The sequence below is a fragment of the Aythya fuligula genome, chromosome 12, assembly GCF_009819795.1.
Source record: "Aythya fuligula isolate bAytFul2 chromosome 12, bAytFul2.pri, whole genome shotgun sequence".
NCBI classification, from domain to species: Eukaryota; Metazoa; Chordata; class Aves; order Anseriformes; family Anatidae; genus Aythya; species Aythya fuligula.
In genome coordinates this window covers 3790400-3812252 of record NC_045570.1, presented here as the reverse complement: position 1 = coordinate 3812252, position 21853 = coordinate 3790400, and the positions used below count along the sequence as shown (strand labels likewise).

General features: G+C 46.4%; 1 protein-coding gene across 1 annotated transcript in view; it reads right to left on the bottom strand.

The window, feature by feature from the left end:
* Nucleotides 1-19836, bottom strand: part of TENT4B (terminal nucleotidyltransferase 4B) — a 38304-nt gene extending 18468 nt beyond the window's left edge. The window contains exons 1-2 of the mRNA XM_032195826.1: nt 19266-19836; nt 111-234 (exon numbers count right to left, since the gene is read on the bottom strand). Of these exons, the coding sequence (XP_032051717.1) occupies nt 111-234; nt 19266-19831 (690 nt within the window). The 5' untranslated portion in view covers nt 19832-19836. The remainder of the gene's footprint in view (nt 1-110; nt 235-19265) is intronic.
* Nucleotides 19837-21853: the final 2017 nt, after the last annotated feature.

Genomic DNA, 21853 nt, shown 5'->3' with positions numbered 1-21853 from the left:
CTTTTTTTTCAGAAGAATAAACAGTGTTTTCATTATTCAGTACTTTACAAACTAAATAGACACATAACATTGCTATTATATTTTAACAAATAGAATAGTATCCTACTCACATCTGCATTAGGCCAGAGCTCCTTTATAACGTTTTCTATCCTGTTCACCACTTCCATCCGCATTCTTTCCTCTTCATGTCTGGGAGACATATACTTATAAAAGTCAATGATTTCTTCATGGAGACTGAAAGAAAAAAAAAAAAAAAGATCAGAAAGTCAGGAAAAAAAACACAGAAGAATGAAATTGCAACTACTCTAATCAAACATAACTTTTAAGCTCAGTTTATGAGTACAATGCAATTAAAAAAAATGAATTCACGCTGCTTAGTAAGGTTTAGTCTCCCCATACAAACTTGCATCATACATCAATATTGTACTGCATTCGCTGAAAGTACGGAAGCAAATCTAAACCCAAGTACCTTCGATTCACGTTAGAAGTCGCGCCATGTATTTTAAAGTCAGCGTTATACAGGAACGCTTCAGTCTTCAGCTAAGAAAGCAGCTGCGAGCTCAAAGTACACACTGCTCAACAGCTTAACCAGGAGGTTTTCAGCCAACGCTTTGCAGCCTGCCCCTTGGCACCAGTAGGGTCGTTTCAGGCATCAGCCTGTATCCAGCACCGAGCTTGCAAAAAAAAGTTTGCAGTAACTGTGCCAGTACTGGAGCTAGGAAACCTGCCTCGTCTACTGTTTAGACAAGACACCAACTAAGCATGCATTCTCTCCTTGGAACACGCAGACAAGCAGCAGTGGTGGCTCAGAGGAGTAAGTGCCGGAGAGGCAGCTAAGCACTGCCTCTGGCAGATGGGAGCTCCCAGCCTGCCTGGGAGACGCACGTGTGGTAAGTTACATTCAGATTGCCTGTGATCAGAGCTGAAATAGCAATGTCTTCATACAGTGCCACGAATTTCTAGGCTTCTGTAATATCATAAACACATCATCATCTTGACTAACAATGTATTAAAAAAACAGACACAAACAACCTCTTAATTCCAGTAAAACGCAGAGGAACTCTGGCATTGAGTAGCTAAATTAATGTAATTTGCTTCCTGCAATGATCATTATAGTTACAGGTATTTTTTTTGTTTTTTTTTTTAAATGGATTGTTTCTCAGTACCAAGTACAAACACATCTCTCCTTAAAGCTCTGAGGGATCATCAAGGGAGCAGTTCATTAAGAGCACGTCCTTAGATCAGACAGGGAATCCAGCGTTGCCCCACCGCGTACACATCCACATAAACCACATGTTAATCACTGCAAGTTGTACACAGGTGTCAGAAAAACAGATTAAATACAACTTTCAGATGTTTTAACAGAGCCCGAGTAAGGACAGAACCCAACCCATCCATCTGCCTTGCGCCCCTCAGCGCCATGTGCCACCACAACACCAGTGTCTTTCCCCAAGAGACTGAGGAATAAAATACCTGCATCACCTTTGCCGAGCATTTATGGGAATTCCCCCCCAACACCCGCAGGGCAACAGTGCTAACAGTCTATTAGCTTGAGCTGGCAAACACCACAGGCTCTCTGCAGCTAATGCAAGGAGAAAAGTGCCTCTGAACGAGTTCGTCCACGGGGAGACCCTGAGGGAGAAGCAATACAGCTGCTTGAAACCTGCACTGGGTGCAGCTTCTCCTCCGGCACCTGCCGAGGGAGCCTTCGAGCCTGGACTGGCTGGAGCAGCCTGGCTGCACCCACAGTGTGCACGATTTGGCCCAGAGCAGTGTTTTTAACAAGATGAAGCACACACACACTGCTGTCAGGGTATTTGATGGCAGGAGCCCTGCTGGGACAGCTCCCCCCGAGGGAGCCTGTATGTATCAGTCAGTGCATTCCTTGGGAGCACATAAAATACCTGTCTGCATCTCTAACTGGGATCAGTCTTACTCTTCAGGAGTCACAGACACTTTGATGGCAAAGACAAGAAATTAAGCAGTACGCAAACACACAGAAACTTGCATCACATGCACACCGACTGGTACTACACAATGCAGATACAGAAAAAAATGAAATGTGACCTTTCTCACTGATAGAAGACCAGCTTTAAGACTACCAGAGGACGAACACCACAGAACACCACAGATAACCCATATCTCGGCACCCCCGGGATCCCACGCTGCCCGGACAGGGCCACCTGTGCTGCACAGGATCGTGGCGCTCAGGTGGCCGGCAGGAGCGGTCAGGGCTTACATCTACACCTGGAACTGCACTTCCCTGCCAGCAAAAACTGCTGCCAAGAAGTAAGAGAATGATTAATTAAAGCCACGGCAAACAGAAGCAGCAACACGCAGATTTCAGAGCAGTACGACACGACTTAGTAGCGTGACTCCAATTAATGCGGAGTTAACTCAACTTGTATTGAAAATTAAAACTCAAGGTTATTCACTGTCTTAATCAACATCTATTACAGTCACTGTTTTTCAAAACAATTTGTTTGGATTAATGGAGGCTGTTTACTGGAGTCTCTAGTGGAATTTTATATCTTTAGCTGAAATGAAGATCAAAGAGACTGAGAAGTTATTTTTGGCATCCTAACAGTATTTTATTATTTAACGCTACTACATTCATTAGTTATTTAAGATAAAAGTCCTTAAAAGGAGGCTTGTTTTTAGAAGGAAATTACACTGTAATAAACCCGATTACACTATGCAGGGATATTTTATTTGGCTTTATAGTTGTATCGAAGCTACTGACACCCAAGACCTACTTGGATGCACGAAGAGTTCCTTGCAATGCATAGGAACATTAGTTTACTCTATTTATTACAGCAAATAGCAATAAACAAGGGCATCTTAGTCCTGTATTGCAGGAAATCTTAACCTTTTGGAAAAAAAATCTTATACTTTCTCTATGTTTTAAAACAAAGTACTAGCCGCATCATATCCCGTTTTAAAACCTTGAAAGCTGACTTCATTTGAGTTTTACAGACCAAACAGAACTGAAGTAACAGAAAACAGATGCCACTAAATACAGTGGATTATAGCATTTGTTATGTTTACCTGACAGAGATAACGATGCAACATTAAAAAATAAATGCTGGTCAAAAAGCTGTAATCACAAGAACTTCCCATTGTAACGTCACCAAATCACACCGTGAGGAACACAAAGGCTGTTAGACTGGCACTGTTTAGGTGGAAAGCTGCAGCTCTTGTACCAATGCAAGTGATACGGAACACAGGACGTTAGATTTCTTTCTCAGTTTGATCACACCTCACTTTCTTTCGCAGCACAACTTGTGGGCTCTACAAATGCAACTCGGGATTCTCCAACTAGTTTACGTGTCCAAGATGACAATATTCTGGAGGACAAATCCTTCTGCATGTTTGCCAATTGATTAAAAACAGTCACATACAAACAAAATGTTATTTCTGTTTCAAATGCACTGCACAGAGAAGATACGGGTCCATCAAAAAAGTTGGACTACATTCTTCAGTTGCCCGAGGCATAAAGCAGCACAACTCACTATTACAAGTCCCGAACTGGAACCAGGAGTGACACTGGCAGTCACACTGCTTCACAAACATTGCTGGAGATGCTAGAAGTATTGTTTCTGTGCACTGGGATCTTGATACAGACTAAATGATTGGCCCACTGTGCTTACAGGTTTCGACAGCTTGGAGGGAGCCAGCCAGACGTAAGCCATTTGCAAGCCTTGCCAGTGGCTGCCCCAAGTTCACACCTAGCCTGGCCCTTCCCGTCCTGCCCTGAGCAGCTGCGAAGCAGGCAGCAGTCACACTAAGCAGAGCCGCCAGCAAGATACAGATAATTCTGATTTTTTTGTTATTATTATTAATAAACAGAAGAGCAGTTAAGTGTTGCCATCGTGTGCCAACATGCAGTGTTATGCTAACCAGAGAAATAAGTTTTAATTGAAAAGTTTCCTGCTTTTGTCATTCCAGAATTGCATTATTATTCCACTCTCCTTTGGCTCTTCTTCACTTTTCATTTCACAAGAGAAATTATGCAGGCATGCACGTTCTAATTTCTCTAGTAAGGGTGTTACCCGGAGCTTCTGCTCCAACTGTTCAAAACGACTGAGTTAAAAATTCTGCTCATCTGTCCCAGAGAGCTTCTTCTGCCTTTGCCACATCTATATCTCTGCACTGGAAAGGCTATCTGCAACATCACTGAAGAGAATTTAAAACACTGGATATTAACTACACGTAAAAATAATAATAAAGAAAAAGCGTATGGTGCTCATGTACTACAATTTATTCTACAGGACTTTCTGAAAGAAGCCCTATTTTTGGAGTGATGAAAACTTATATTATTGAGAACCTCTGTGGACTGAGGGCAGAAGCAAGCAATGAACACACAGACAACTTTTGTCTCCCCAAACTCTATGTTTTAAGATGAATCACTTCTGATTTCAGAGTTTATTGATTTTATACCCACACTTGGATGGGATATTTACAAGGTACTCCTGTAGCACTGAATAAGTCTTTTGTATCTGAATTCTCTTTGGCTGAATAATTCCCATCTGACTGTTTAGTCTCCCCTACCATTTTAAGTATTCTCTGAAGGAAAAACAACAACAAAAGAATGTAATGCAACAGAGAGAAGCAACATAGCATTTCAGTCTCCGGGGAAGGAGGAACCTTAGGCATATTAACTTCTTGGAAGCATCAATACTAAGAGCCCTAACTGCATCCATCCCTCTGCTCCAGTTAGGAAAACCAGTGTTGCACAGGAGGAGAACAATTTTGGTCTGAAGCTTCCTTTTAATAAGATGGCGGCACTGTTTTTGGAACTGTCTAAAAACAAACAAACAACAAAAAAAAAAAAACACAATTACGGCAGGGATTTCTGATCCTTTAGAAGTTTGATGAACTTGAAAGCTTGTCCATCTCTTATTTGGTTCTGAAGGGTCTTTGAACAAAACTCTGAGACAAAGGAAAGACACTGGCAGCCCAATCCTTTCCCCCCGTTATTATTAGCAGTAGTAGTTCAAAAGTAACACCAGCACTCTACAAGATGGGGAATCCAACAGCTTCCCGAATTCTCTTTCAATTTTAATACTTAGCTCCCACAAGCCTAATAAATAATTTCTAGGTTACTATCACCATCTACATGCATTCAGTAACAAAGCAAGAACAAGAGTAGACACTGTAAAGAGCACAAATTATTTTGCCTACCTTCAATCTCACACAAAAACAAACATGAGAGATGTGAAGGGAACTGTAAATACGAAGCATCTGCTGAGGTCCTCTCCCTACCACCTGTGCCTCTCTAGCAGACAAATTCTTTTAATATGTGCTAGGTTTTAAGCTACTGAGGAAACACCTAACTGCATCTGCAGGTGATTTAATAGGCAATTAAGCTTCACGATGACTGCTACATCGGCCCTGGTAAGAAACTAAAATTGCACATAATGAAGCAAACAACTTTCAACAGCCTCAGAGACTTTGACCATCACTTTTCATATCCCTGGTGACCGAACCATATCAATATACCACAGGTCACACAGCAACAGTACTGTAGCCACATATGTCCTCGGGGAACTTTAAAATGAAACAGCCAAAAAGATTTCCATATTAGTAACCTAACAGAAACAGAAAAGCTTTCGGAGGTGGGGTTTTTGATCACATTTTCCTTCAGGTAAGTTTACCTGTTTGAAATACAGCTTCACCAGGCCACCTTCTCAGAGTTCACATTAAAATAGACGTGCAGGAAAAAAAAACAGGTGCTTTTCCACCATATGTTCAGTAAGCATCACTAAAAATCTGGCTATCTGCTGCACAAAGCAGTTCCCTACGATACAAACAGAGGACTTCACTTTGCAACAAGCTAGACAAATGGGATTTATTTCTGCCCTCTTCCGTTACAGCCCAGGTGTTTGTCACCGCTCCCTGGCTTTGTGCTCGCAAGGTCTGCTATAAAAGGATTATGTGAGCCTCCCTAATCCACCTCAGGCAAAGATAGTGAAGTTAAACCCAGCACCCCCCGGCCAGCCACGCTGCCAGCTCTCCGAAGGGGCTTCCTGAGCGCTGCAGCTGCCGCTGCCACCTCCACCGGGGCAGCACGGGGCAAGCAGCTGCCAGCAGGACAAACACCTTCAGCTGGCACCCCCATGCCCAGAAGGCAGGACGAGCCATCGCTGGGGGGCTTTCAGCAGTTACCCACAAGAAGCAGGACATTACTGAGCAGCATTTGTAGTGCCGTAGATAGAAGTGCCTTTTCGCGCTGAGGGAGGGCAGCATTTTCCCAAACACCTGCGTGATGCAGGAACCCAGATCCTGTTTTCAGGACCAATGCCTTTCAAGATGAAACTAACCTGACATTAAACTTGACAATGTTTTCATGAATGGGGTTTGTACACTTTAAAAATTTATGGGGGACTGATAATAATACACATTTCTTCAGTATGGTCAACTGATAGTAATACACATTTCTTCAAATGTGGTGGAGCAAAAGATGCTACAAAAATCTGCATTACAAGACGTAAAATTTCTATCCTGTGTAAATATTTGAAAACATAGGTAGTGTAGCCCCTTCCTTCTTCTTCCCAATAAACACCATTCCCCCTAGACACACCAAAACAATGTAGCTTTTTATCTATGATCTGGATTTAAATTAACTTATGGGTTTAACTGCATCATAAAAAGCACTAAAATAACACTGCCAAAAGGAAATGGCCAAAGTGAAGCAGTCGTATTAAAACACAGAAGAAAGAAGCAATGTGGGCAGGTTTTTTCTATTCCAACTATTGAATTTAAATTGTCTCCATCATTTCAGTTATTTTTTTTATCATTATTTTATAGATCCTTTGCTTCAATCTGGATGAATACTATCTTCTTTAAACTGATTAAAACTCCAAGCGTATTCTTTGGTCAGAAACTACTATTAAAGACTGCATTTCTCAGACAACATAGAAGTGAGCGTTTTTGTCTGTTTATAAATTGCAACATGTGCTTTGTCTTCTAAAATACACTCCAGATATACTATCACAGAATCACAGAATTTCTAGGTTGGAAGAGAGTTTTTTTTTCCTAGAGAAATTTGTCTTTTAAGAGGAAAAAGATCCTACAGAACTTTAATTAGAAATTAAATGCTTGAATGAATCATACCTATAAGCAGTCTCAAATATGACTCCACAACTGATCCACTGGCTTTTAAACCCAGGCCGTATGCGTACCAAGTCTTCTGCTTCTATTCTCCCAGGCAATAGGTTGCCAAAGGAAGGAAAGTTAATGTGTGTTGTTAACAGAGGAGTTGGGGGGGGGGGGGGGGGGGGGGGGGGGGGGGGGGGGAGAGAGAAACTGCTACCTCAACTTTGCTGAAAGAGAAAAGGATTAACAAGAACAAGATGAAGCAGGAGGGAAAGGTTTGTGCAGGAAAAAAAAAAGTGGGACGAGTAGATAGAGAAAGGATATATCTGTTTTATTTCATAATGACAAAAAGGCCTTCAACTCTTGGTGATATCTAATTATCTTGAAACACACCAGTAATTCCAGCATCTCCTCTAGCGAGCATATGTAAAATACTACCACGAGGTTTTTCTTCCGCTGACTTTTTGAAAAGCTTTAGTCTGTTGGAATATGGTTGGATGCATAGATCAGCTATGCATTTTGCAAACTCATAATCTAGAAGACTGATTCATATTAAAAAAAAAAAAAACAAAAACAAAAAACAACAACACAACACCTTAGGTTTAGAGGGCAACTATTAGTATGCACTTTCTACATTCTGTAATGACAAATTGAGGTAAAATTCCAAACAGCTAAAACCACGGAGAAGCTGTAGAAGTATCTACTTCCTATAGGGAGGAATTAGTAATTCCTCAGCCTGCCAGTTTCCCTTGCTTAAAAAACTCTCATTCAATGAGCCCAAACAACAGATTTTTAAACAAGAGCTTAATGAGAAGTAAAAGTAACTATCAGTAGTAGTTTATTTTAGCTGAACTTTCCCAATAACACAGTAACAGCTGAGTTAGTGCTCAGGCTGTAACAAAAGTTACTGTCAGTACATCCCCTCAGAGGCTTGCAAAAACCCTTCTGTATCAACGCAAGAAGTAAGGAAATTTGTTTGTTTTTAAGAAATTAGATCAGTTTTGCAATTGTAACTGTGGTGTTTACTGTTAAACCAGACTGTAGGAATATGGCAGGTCAGCTTCCTGTTTGGTTTCATGAATATACACCACCATGGAAGTTCTCCATACATCACTAGTACATCGCTGCTACTTTGTCAGTGCAGCAAATATTATTAAACAAACACTCAGCCTCTGATCTGCCAACAAACGACAGCGCACGCTGTCAGGGCAGAGGTGAGATGACCATACTCCCCAAAGGCTGTTGAGTACTTCCGATGGATAATGTGTGCTCAAACAAAAAATCTCCATCTGAAGACTTGGCTCTGAGCTAAAAAATCGCAGTGCAGCCCTTTCCCAGCACGGCTAAATGGCTGTGAGCATGCCGGGCTCACGCGTGCCACAGAAGCACACACAACAACCCAACGAGCCTTGCAGGGGACCCAAAGCAGGGCCTGCTCCAAAACAGAATAAATTTGAGACAAGTCGTCTGCTTTCACAGACACAGCAGGTTCTGCCTAGCAAATACTCTTCTTGCTCACAACTTGATAACTGATTTAACTTAAAAGATTAGTTAAATGAAAAGAAGGAGGGTTATGCAATTATTCACCATAGTCTCCTTCCATCAGAGTTGACTTAAACCCTTAAAGCTCCACCCCAAATGTACCCATGCCAGTCTTCAGTTGAAGAGAGACACTAATGCAATCCCAGGCTTACCATATTCACACCAAAGTCAAGTAAGAAAGATGTTTAACATCTGAGTTCCTACCTACAGCTGGTCCTGCTTACCCACTTGTCTCTGCAGCTGAGCAGCATGCACCTCTGAGTGCAGTGGTAATTCCAGAAACCCCTCACGTCCATTTGTGCAACAAGCCTGCTTCTTCGCTACTAAGTAGACAGAAGAACCAAGAACAGCATAAAACTCAAAACACCTCCATTTCATTCACACAACACTAAACATTTTTTTTCTATTATTTGTAAGTCCAATAAACAAGCTACATTTGCAGTTTAAGACCTTTTCAACTCCAGCATAGGAACATTTTCAAACGATGAAATCTGGAAAAGTATGCCACCTGGAAAGTCAGTGCACATTCCTAAAGCTTTCTTATATTTATAGTATTGGGTGGCTATTTTGAGGGGGCTAACGGGATGGAGGGTTTGGTTGCATCTTCTACATTAAAAGTATTTATTTATTTATTTATTTTTGTGAAAAGATTTGAAGTTAGCACTTACTATTTTGCACAAGGTTTTAGATTTGTATGTTAAATTTATATTCGTGTAGTAAAATAAAGTAAATATAGTAAATATAAAAATATTCGTGTAGTAAAGTAAGTCAGGACAGTGATCCTGACTTACCTGCCTAGCACATGTTCAAAACCATTCATGACTTTTACTGAACGGCAGTGACACAGTGCTATAACAGTAAGCAGCGTTGTCATATCAAGGCAAAATTTGAGTCACAGAAGTATTTTTCCCTCTCAATTTCCAAATGTTCAGAAGTCACTAGAGTGAGTGCATTTTAAGGGAGAAGGAAGAATTACACATACTATTGCAAAGTACAAGGAACATCTCAGGCAGCTTTTTACACTGATGATTTGTTATTTTTACAGTAAAGGGGTGCACAGTGAGCTATGTTTGGATTTAAAAACTCAGTATTCATTTTGGGACTCATTTATCCAATAGCATACTCTCTCAAAGGTATATACGAACTACCTGTTTGTATTCTGGTTTGTTTTCTGGAGCTCAGATACTGTCACTGGCAAGACAAGGTGCAGAGGCACTAGCATGAGCTGTGAGCAGCAGCATGCCATGCTTCCACACAACCTGCCAAATATTTTGGAGACTCATCAGCATCTTTCAGTCTGCTCGACTGCTCTGGGCTACAAGGCTCCAAACAGCAAGAGGCAGAGAAGAATAATACTTAAGCAGATCACAGAAACGTGTTCCCTGAGGTCACCTCCATTAGCTCAATGACAGATGCACACTGAGGAGCTTCGATCTCAGAACCAGGAGAAACGCTTTCTCCTCCACTGCAGCTACCAGACTCCTCCTCACAGCATCTAGAAGAGGTGGTCTCTTACTAAACCTGCAGGTCAGCTCATGGTTTGTATCTTCTTTCCCTCAGAAGGTTCAGCTTTCTGCCAGAAAGCTACCAATACAAGCCTAGAAAATACCCTTCACTGACCGAGGGTCTAAAATCTTAACATTCAGAGAGACCATTATATGCTGAAGGATGGCTTGTAAAGGATTTAAAGCAACTACACTAACTACTGAATTCTGCTTGGACGCAAGGACAAAGTGATCTGTGTAGGGTACATTAGGGACTGTAATAGCTTGAGAGTCACAGCAGGCCGAGGCATAATAACATCAGGCAGCTGAACACTGGACCCTGCCCTAGGGTGGGACATCCCCAGACCACACACGTGTGGTACCAAATTTGCGTGCAGCCTTCTGGCAAAAGCAGCAAATGGAAATGAGGCTGCCCAGAGCTCTCCCAGTATGCACTCCAGATTCATCCAACTAGTTTACTGAAACCGCTATCTCAAAATAATTTAATTAATAATCTGAACATTAAGCAGATTTGTCTAGTGTACCCAAAATTGAGTAGAAGACCTGGCAGTGGAGCCCAACTGGCCAGCTATCAGAAACCCGCAGGAGGGTCCCCGAATCTCTACAGGCAGCTGAATCGACACGCTGCAGCGTGCCTGAAGTGGTATGCTTCAGGAGCAAGTGCTGAAGTGAACTATTCCAGCATATGATGCTCAGTGACTTAATGCCTACAGGCAAATACTGCATTATACAAGAACTGAGAGGGGAAGTTTATTATTACACAGTTATTCTATTCATCTGCTCCAAGGTACTGCTACCCTGGGAATCGCCACTGCTACTTACTGCCACTGAAATAGTATCTTTTACTACCTGGATGAGCACTGCCGCATTTGGCCAAATTGTAACAAGAGCAGCTTCAAAACATCACTGGCTAATTCAAATTTATAGAGATTTTAGCTAAGAAAATGTATAATGTAATTACAAGACAGCAACAAAAGCAAGACAACGTCGCTCTTTCTGCCTCATTTCAAAAAAGTTTAAGAGCAAAACCCAACAAGCTTGATGAGACCAGCTTCTCTAGCCGAGGCTGGAAGCAGAGGTACGAGTAAGGAAGTTGTTTACCTCAGATAACTAGCTCCTCAAGGCAAAAATCAACATGAAATCGTTCTCCCAGGAGTACCTGCCAAGTATGACTCCAACAAGGAAAAATCCCCATGAATGAATGGGAATAAGGCACCGAGTCCAAAACACAACCAGAAGGCCAAGTAAACAGAAGATCCTCACAGGCTGCTTAACTCAGCCAGCTACAGTGTGACATCGCAAAGAAAATCACTAGAAACCTGTGGGGATCTCACTCCCAGCACGGCTCAGGCCTGACCTCGGGCAGCGCGGCTGCAGCCACGAGCCCACGCAGCCCCACGCGGAAGGGAATAGCTTCAAAACTGACAGAGTGAGAGAAAAAACGAAGGCAAGAGGCAAGCTGTGCTGTCACACATCCTCAGCCCGGAGCAACCACGACATCAAGAGGTCAGGCAAGGCCAGCAAGCCCTGACCGAGGCTCGCTCCCCTCAGCCCACACGCGGCCATAAGACCAAGGCCTCAGTCCCAAAGCACCGTGAGGTGCTCCCACATGCCCTGTGTGACTGACGCCCCCGCTCTGATTACAGCGAGACATTTTATGAAGGGCTTACTTCTGCGTGGTATTTGGGGCAGGTTAATGCAAGTTCTCGCAGCATTTGCCGGGTCCGTAAACAAACAGAAGGAAAGGCAGCGACACTTGACATGTGTGCACGCAGCTCAGCCTGGCAGCGAGCCTGCGCCGAGCGCAGATGATGAGCTGAGGCTCCCAGTCACCTGTAACCACAGCTCTCCCTCCTTTGGAAGTTCCGAGAGGACTTGGTTTGCATTTGCCTGCTGTTAAAACCCACCACCTGTAGAATCACAGCATCCTGTCCGACACGCTCAGGTCAGTGCTGGCTGTCTCGTTCCTCCCTTCAGGCCCACCCATCACGCCAGTACGATGGCCCAGCAGGCACACCTGGGCATGGACTTTGATCCCAAGCCCTCTACCACTGCTTTTCAGTAAAAACCCTGTAAAATCCGGTGCAGAAGAAATAAATAAAACGCAAGACCATGCAATGCAGTATGGTGATGGGGCATTCCATACTGTAAAGCCTTCTCCAAGTAATCACAGCAAGACCGTGCCTCTTCAGCTGCACATTGCTTCTGAATAATTCAGAGGTAGTTCCCATGCCAAGGAGGACATTACGAGACTGTCAGAGAGGCTGATCTGGAATGAGGGCTGCCAAATACTCTTAATTGTCACCATGGGAGGAAGGAAGTTAACAGATGTTGCCGATGCACCTCGGTCGGGCCGCAGGGCCAGCTCACGGTGGTGGCTGAGGAGCTGCTGCCGTCCTCCTCGGGGCTGCAGCACCCCTCAGGTACCCGGTCTCACCCACGTTTTGTGACGTTGCTCCACAGGTCAGAGCAACAGCCATCAGGGACAGCTGACTTCAGAAGGGTGCTGAACACAGCGGCACTAATATGTTAATTGGTATTAGGTAAACAGGCTCCAGAGATTCCGCAGAAGAGGTTTCGGGCCACCTTACAAACATGAGCCGTGTTGCCTCGATCCAGCCTGCCTTGCTTTGACATCCGAAGTTCATATTCCAGGAAAAAAAAATCCTGCTGTGTTATCTGTTGTAGGTTAAAGTTTCAAAATGATTAAAGTTCAAATTACTTCTTCTTTAAAGCTACCTGTACCCTAGGAAGAATATCTGAAGCCAGCAGCCAGCTTCCTAGCTTTTACGCTTTTAATTGCTTATAGCAATACTTTGTTTAGCCCCAATTTCTAGATGAAAGGACAGAAAGCAATACACAAGTGCGACCAATATCTTGAGCACTCTTTGGCAGTTCATCCACAAGGGTAATTCAAAGGAATGAAGTTGTAATTTCAGAAATTACGAGCTCACAGCATGTTCGACTAATGAATTAGCATGCAAACTGCTCGCTAAGAACAGCGGTAGTGTTTGTTTGCTTATAACATGTATTATGCAAGATTTTCACTTTGTTTTCTTCAGAAACACTTCTCTCTCCGAGAGGTTTGCAGGTTACGTAGCAGTATCACTACCAGCACGCAAACACCTCAATACATAACGGTGTCACCTCTGTATTCTGGCATATCTGTCATTTTGGAGAACACGCTCTATATTCAGAGATGCACTCAGAATCACCAAATTATGAGGTCATGAAGAAGAAATATGAAATATTACATTATTACCTACTGAGATTGTAATGTTATGTATACAGCCTCCCAGACTGCATTTCAAAGTTTTAAGAACTCCCAAAGTAAAAAACAGATCTTACTCTCCAACCTGAAATAAGTGAGTACAAGCTACCCTGGAACAAAGTGTAACAGCAAGATGGTTAAAAAACAACAAAGCAGAGGAAAAGACAACAACATGCTTCTGTGATACAGGGCAAGGACCAGCAACACAATCCTGTGCTTCCTAAAGCTGACTTCAAGCTAACAGCTTGCGAATTAAAAAGTAAGAGCTGTAACCCCAACACAGTTTAATGTGATACTGATAAGGATTTGGGGTGAGCAGGTCCCCTTTCTCCAACTGCACACTGCTACGGAGAGCACGTATCAGCTCTTGGGAACCAGCAAACACTCAAGAGGGCACGACATGCTCTTCCTATTACTTAATATAGACATCCCCGTCCACCAAAAAAGTCCACCAAACTTCTGTTCCTTATATAGCCGCTCCAAGGTAAATAGGTGCCCAAGTCATAAACGGAATATAAGAATCGGAGCAAACAAAACAGCCCACAAAAATACATTTAAATACTCTTTCCCTGCATGTGTGGAAACCAGCAGGCCTCTGAAGTCCTCTTTAAACTGTTTAAACAAGACTTGCTGAAATTTTGGCCCCGTCCCAAGGTTCTGCAAGCTCAAACAATACTGTTATATAATATTTACAGTATATTTCCTACAGGTTTCCTCAAACTGCCTCTAGTCTAACAGTTTCATCTCCTAGGAAGCCTGCTTCTCTCTCCCAGACCCTCCAAGAGGGTAACAACAGGCTGCCACTGCTGGAGGCCGTGGGCTAACAGCTGACTTTGCGTCCATAAAACCCCAACGCCCGCCTTCAAGTACTGCAGGAGCTGTCACAAGGGTCCTGCCAGGGCCCTGGGTCACAGCACGGGACAAGACCAGGAGTGATTGGGACTCCTACCAGAGAGGCAGAAGAAAATGATTCGCACTGGACTCACGGCCCTGCAGCGTACCTGAACACTTACAGGGGTACGGAGCCAAGGGCCAGTACCGTTCTGAGACACCTCCAGGGAGCAGGCAGACTGCCACCTGTGAACGTTTCCCAAGTAGCTGATTTCTGTGCATGATGTACGTGGTGAATTCGACTGCAGCTGATGTTTTGACATCCACTTCTTCATTAGATCCCAAACGCATGCGATCCTCTAAGTGACAAAGTGCTGGAAGAGCCGCACGCACCCCTCGCTGCTGCCTCAGCAGCAGTCGCACAGATGCTCCGCGTCTGACAAGCGTGTGCTTTATTTACCTGAAGCATTTGTAGGTATCGAGCTACTGCAAGAGCAAAGCAAGTGCCACCCATGCATTTGATCTGAACTGCTGGGAGTACATGACGAAAACCAGCACGGCTGATTAGGATTTTATCACAGTTCCCTCCCCCAGTCAGGCATTCAGCCCGGCTAGACATTTTGCTGCAGGTACTCACACACACAGCTTTCTCTTCCTGCTCCAGCCCCTGTGGAAATCATGCTGCTGTGCCTGATACCAAGCAAGGGCCCGCACGAGTAAGACCTGAAGAGACACAGGGCACGTTATCTCAGACCAACTGCTGCATCAGTGCGGCTACATGCCTTCTGGTCAGCTCAAAGCTCAATGAGCATGAGCTTGCAGCTGCCTTAGCACACTCAGCTTCTTCCAAAAAAGCGACTACAAGACATGAAAAGCTGGCATACTTCACATGAAAAAAATCCCATTACAACTTCTCCAGTAAGCACATGCGGCTTTAAGTTATTTTCTTCCCGAAGCAGTACTGGTTTTATTTCACGGTACCCTTGTAATCCAGGAGGGCAGCAGGGAACCCCCACGCCGTGCCGACCAATTCGCAAGGCTGAGCCCGCACCGGCACCCACCTCCAGCGGGGTCACGGGAGGCTCTCCCTCTGTGTCAAAGTCTCCACCAGCACTTCAAAGCGCCATGAGTTCAGCATTTCAAAACACTTTGTCTTCTGTTTAACCCAGGTTCTTCCTCAGCTGTGCACATGGCCTTTTCCCTCCTAAACTCATACATGAATCAGGGCCTTTCTACTTGAAAGAAGACTCTGGTCAAAATTATCCAGCTTCCTACAAAGTTCCCAAATCCACGTCTCCTACCTGGGAGCTGCTTATCAACTCTTCCCTTCAGTGCAAGCATCAGAGAAACACATGAGGAGATGGACCAAACTGAAGCGCTGGTCTTTATTTTTGCTGTTTTGTTGCAGTTCAGGCTTCAGCCTACGCTTGGCAAAAGTGGTCAGGCACCTGTCTCTGTACCCCAGCCACTTGTTGTGCCCTTGGAACTGTGGCACAGTGCTAACAGTTGACTATTGCCCTGGGAAGGAAGGGAATGACGAGAAAACCCTCCACAAACCCCAAAGCACAAATCCTGCATCCCTGAGTGATGCTGCCCAGAGTACCACATCCAGGTAAATTCAATTACAGTCCTCAGAGGTATGTTTGTCACCAGAAACATCATACGGATCCTGCACGACTTTAGGTTCATTCCCTGTGCTGTTTGTTCTTTTTAGCACTACTGCCTGCTGACAAAGCCCATGGAGGATGTAAGACACACGGCCTGAATGTGACCAGTGCAAAGCAATCACGGGCAGCACTGGACAATTCGTTTACAGCGGGATTTCGGACCTCACAACGGTAGGAGTGCCAGAACTAAGGAAAGATCATGTGTAATGTGAACATCTACATTATTCACAGAACTACAAGTCTGAAAACAGATTAAGGAGAAATATTACAGATATGCCCGAATACGATGTGTACAACAGCACCATTAACTCTGCCAAAACCGGCCACATGTTGAAGGCAGCCAGCATCCCGGTACTGAGGCACGTTCACAAACACTGTGCGGGCTTTGTAAGAAACCCACCCTGAAATCAGAACAACACACTTGAAGCTTATTTCTGAATGATATGGATATCACCTTACGTACAGATAGAGCAAACCAAGAAAATACTGTATCTCAAAAATCAAAAAACTGAGAAGACTCAAACATTTACCTGGACAGCCTAGCAGCAAACTAGTTACAGGCTGTTAGGTGTTTACACAAACTGCCCCACTAGCTAAGAATTATTGGACTGTTTTTCCAGACAGCTGATCAATGTAATTGTGTATTCAGAGCTGGTTTCACACAGCTGTACACGCAAGTGACATCCCTGCACTGGAAACGTGAATTCCACATGTCAGCTTTCAACTGTGCTTGCTGTCAAGTCAGGCCTAAGCTTTCTGAAAAGGGGACAGTTCAACAACACGGCAGCGTTCAGGAGACTCTGAATTTAAAGCCATCAGCTGAAAACAGTTATAGGATGGTAGGTAGGGGAAAGCGTCAAGCCTTTATTACATTTACCACTTGCATTGGAACAATTTAGGGAGGAGAAAAAGATACCTGTTAACACAGAAGTAGTGCCTGTAACAGAGCTCCAGTATCTTTTCCTCTCCTATCAGCTGCCAGGCATTGCCAACACAAACGCAGGAGCCCATCTCGGAAAAAAGGAATTTAAAACACATATTTCCGCCACGGCCTCATTTGCTAGGTTATGAACCTCTCTGTCCATCCTCACCATACGTGGTGATCTCAGCCCCAAGACTGCAGCTATTAAAAAGAACCATGTATGACAGGGATGGGAGCAGCTCAGCACAACCCAAGCAGCTCTGCAGGCTTCGCCACGCCTCGCCAGCAGCCAGCCAGTCACAGAACAATCTGCAGAAAATCTGAGGGTTTTCCGTGCTTTCCTGAGAGGCTACAGCTCCTTTTAATACTTGTTTTCACTATTTTTCATTAAGACTTGTTAGCTAATAGCCTCTTAATACCTTAGGAATAAGTAGCATTTAAAAAGCAAATGCCACTTACTTCCATCACTTTGAAAACGGAATTCAGGGGCACATCTTAGAGACACTCTACCTTACCCCGCTATGAACAAAGGAAATAGCTAAGAGAAAATCTGGGCATCATGTAAATATATGCCACAAATTTGACAGCCAAACCCTAGGACAGGCCGACGTATTTGAATGATTTTAAATACTAAGAGGGAAAAAAAAATACATACAGTACATCCATTTGGCTTTTGAAACTCGTTCAAACAAAGTTCTGCTGTTGTGACAGCCATCGTCTTGAATTCTTACGTACAATTATTAGTTTATATCTCTTGAGGAAGCTCACCCCCTTTTCCTACCCTGCATCTCCAATGCCGAGAAAAGGTTTACAGTTTACAAGAGAGAATGGCGCTTCTAAAAACGATCCTCAACCTTCAAGTAAATAAATGACAAGCTAGAAGACAGACAGAGTCCAAAAACTAACTTACAAAAAATAACACATGGTATTTAGTATGCTTTGAACACGCTGCTTTTAAGTCTTGTGAAGGAAGTCATGGAAGGCTCCAGCGTACAGTGACTACAGAAGTTAAAACAGCACACTTCTGCAATGTCATTTTATGAATTATTATAACCCCAGCAGTAAAGGTAACATAGGAGCTGGCAAGAAAGTAGGGAGCCCGAGGCTATAAGAGCTCGCCTTCCAAAACAACCAGCAACTTTGAATATTCATTCTGACAGATCTTACAGAACTGCAGTTTTCAGAAGGCACGAGGTCAATGCTTTCTGGTGGGAGGTGGCAGAAGGACCTTTAGGTGCAAGCTGGGCACACAGAAAGCGATGCACCCAAATCATTACTGATTTCTAAAATGAGCTCTTCGTGGCCTCCTGCTGTCACCATACACCTCAGCCATCCGAACCCTGGAACGAAGCCAGACGTTTTTGTAAAGGAGAAGGATTGGAAAGGATACTACACCTGCACATGCCACAGCAGAAATCCATACTTAACAAGTCAAATACACGTCAACATGCTCCTGCCGGGGAGAGGAGGGCTAAGCTATGGGTCAAAGACAAAGGTTATATTTTGAAAAGCACGAACGCAATAAAAAGATAAATAAAACATAAAAAGGCTACAGAAGTTGTCAATGGCATTTTATCCAAGGAATCACCTGTACCCAAAGCCATCCTCACATTTACAAAATGGGGGAGGAGGAGCTCAGAACGGTTTTTGGGTAGATGGGACAGAAGAGACGTGTTTGCCTGCCCTCGATCTCTGTGGGCTCGCACAACGCCAACTGATGAGACCTAAGCTAACGCAAAACCAGCACGGCCAAGACACTCAGATCAGCACACGCATTCCATAGTCAGCGCTCCATGAAAGCCATTAATAACCCCACACCGCAACCCGTAACGCCCTGTGCGCGCACACAGGCTCCCAGCTGAGCACAGGTGCCAGCACGTGCGCCTGCCTCTTCTGTCACGGCTCTAGAAAACGCGCTCCCTGCGTAACCGCCCGGTGTGTGCGCTCACTGAGCGGCTCCTCCTCAACTCACAGCCCTGCTGGGCGCTTCTTCCAGGGGAGCTCCGAGCCGCAGGGGCGTGCGGCACGGCCACACGGGCAGAACAGCGGCTGACAGCGCCGTGCCCCCGCCGCGCTGCGGGCAGCTCCCGGCCCCGGCCCTCCCCGCAGCAGGGGCACGGCGCGGAGGGGGCTGCGCACCGCGTGCGGGGACAGCCGGGGGGGCCGCACCCGGGCACCCCCCGGCACCAGGCGCTGCCCCCTGCCCTGCCCGTCCCGTCCCGTCCCGCCCCGGCACCTGCCGCACCAGGCCCCGCCGCCCGCTCCCGCACCGCCCGTGCCCGGCCCTGCCCTGCCCTGCGCCGCCCGCGGGGCCTGCGCCTGCCTGGGCCCCGCCGCCCGCCTCAGGTGCCGCGGCCCAGCGCCCCCCGCCGGCCCCGGGCCTCCTCCTCCTCCCCCTCCTCCTCCTCCTCCTCCCGCGCCCCGCTCACCCCACGACGCCCTGGCTGTAGTTGCGCTTCTTCCAGGGGGTGCCGGTGTAGGGCGGCTCGGCCAGGCCGGCCTGGGCCCTGCCCGCCGGCCCGTCGCCCAGGGCGGGGGCCCGGCCCTGCGCGGGGGCGCCCAGCAGCAGGCTGTAGTTGAGGCCGAAGGTGCTGGCCTTGTTGTCGCGCTTCCTCTTGTTGCTGGCGGCGGCGGCCGCGGCGGCGGCGGCGGCGGCGGGCGGCACCCCCCGGGCGGGCCGGGCCCAGGCGGCGGCGGCCCCCGGGGGCGGCGAGGCCTGGCGGAGGCTGCGGTTGTGCTGGTTGTTGGCGCTCTCGAGCGGCAGGAAGTCGGGCTGGGGGTCGGCGCGGGGGGCGCGGTACATGCCGGGCGGGGAGGCCGGGCCGGCCCCGGCGGGGGCGCTCTGCTGCTGCTGCTGCTGCTGCTGCTGCTCCTGCTGCTGCTGCTGCTGGAAGTAGAGGTTGCGGACCCCCTGCGTGGTCTCCCAGATCTGCATCCACAGGCGGTTCGAGGGGCCGAGCTGCTCTGGCTGGAACCAGGCGATCCGGGGATCCATCAAACGGGGACCCCACCCCGGCTGCCTCCGCTCCCCGCGCCGCGCCGCGCCGGCCGCCGCCGCCGAGACCCTGTCAGCGGGTCCCAGCGCTAATGGCGGCTCCTATGGAAGGGCAGCTCCGCGCCTGCCTGATCGCTGCCGTCGCTCCACAGCCCCCGCCCCTCCTGGCGAGCGCGGCGAGGCGGGGCCCGGCCGGGCCGGCACACGCACACACACACACACACACACACACACACACGGGCACACACGGGCACGCTCACACTCACACACCCCGCACACACTCACACGGCCGGGCCCGGCGTAACAAACGCCCCCGGCCCCCCTCAGGACACGGCCGCCCCCGGCGCTGAGCGGCGCTGAGCGCACCGAGGGCTGCCCGGGGAGGCCCCGCTGGGCGGCAGGGGGCGGCAGCGGCCGCCCGGCCCCGAGGAGCCGCCGCGGGGCCAGCCCCGCGCCCCTCAGCCGCGGGCGGCCGTTCCCCAACGGGTGCCCCCCCCAGCCCCTCTGTGACGGCGGGCGGCCGAGGGGCTCCCCGAGGAGCCAAGGGGGAGCCTCGGTGCCACACGGGTAGCGCCAGCGCTGCTGCAGCTGGGAAAACGCCTTACACAGGCAGCGAGATGTAGCTGTAGGACGTGTGGGCAGCGCCAACTTTATTTTGAGTAGTTGCATACTACAGCCCTAAACCATCTTCAATATCAGATCAGGCAGTAAGCAGGGATGTCCTGATGCTTCTCTGTGTAGTTTCAGGACTGTATGGGACCAGATTTGTCTGTAGGTAGATGGAGCATGGAGATGCTTTGCGATTAACACGATGCATTTCAATTCCCAGTATCCCACGACATGGAAAGTGTGCAAAGAAATGCTCGCAGCAAGTCCTGCTGACACACACAGACTGGAGTTACGGCTTCACGCTGCTGTCCCCCAACATCCAAGAGCAGGACGAGGAGGGGTTTTGTCTTAAGGTACCTGAGAGGTATGGCTGAAGTAAAACTCAACTACAGTGAGAATGTGTTGGGTGAAATTCTGTCTTTGATGTGGCAGATTTGGTTAATTGCTTTGAAAGTCACCTGAAAACTACCATCCAAAGCCAAGTGGAAACTGGTGGATCTGGAGCACAGGAGTAAAAGCTCCTAAGTGGGAGAACTGTCCTGAATAACTACTTTCCATAATGCACATGCTTGTAACTGCCAGAATAACTGAAGAATATCAAAAATTATTAGCCTCATGTTCCTTTTACAAAGATACATAAACTGCCAAACTTCGAGTCATCAACTTTCTTTTTTAAACACCACAGAAGAAGGGGAACAAACGACTAATAAAAATCCATATTATCCTTACAGAGATAACAGTAACAAAAAAAAATCTGGTCTTAAAAAAACCAGTGTGATACTACATTAGATTAGGGGGTGAACTGAGAGGATATTAGAAAAAAAGGCAAAAAAGAGCACCATACTTGAATGTGGTCAACATGATTTTTAAGTCATGACTTTGAACTTCAACTTACTAAAGAGAGGCAATTCCTCAGAAAAGGCTATTTAGAAACATCATGCATTTTCTAGCTGAGTCAGCCATTCTTCAGTCAAATTCTGGAAGTGCCCTTCACTCTCTAACAAACAGTGAGGGGGGAGGGAAAAGGCCAATGCAATTTTCCTTAAAAGTTCAAAAAATTCACATCAGAAGGGAAAGAAAACAAAGAATCCCAGCTGAGATTTTTGTTAAAAAAAGGAACACAAAGCCTAGAGAATGTATACTGAAATCCCAATGCATCTCTAGAAGTGGTAAAGGCATTTACATGGCCATGACTCACAGCACCTGGCAGTGCCAGGGCTGCATTAAGACCCTCCCGCGTGTCAAGACGACCACACAGCAGCCACAATAGTTCTAACAGCACACAGATTATTGCGACGATACCTTGTTCCAGCTCACAGGCATTTTGATTTAAGTCCTTAATATAGCAATAATACAAAGACACCCAGATTCGGCAGAAAAAAGACAAACATCTTACCATATCTTTTGTGTACA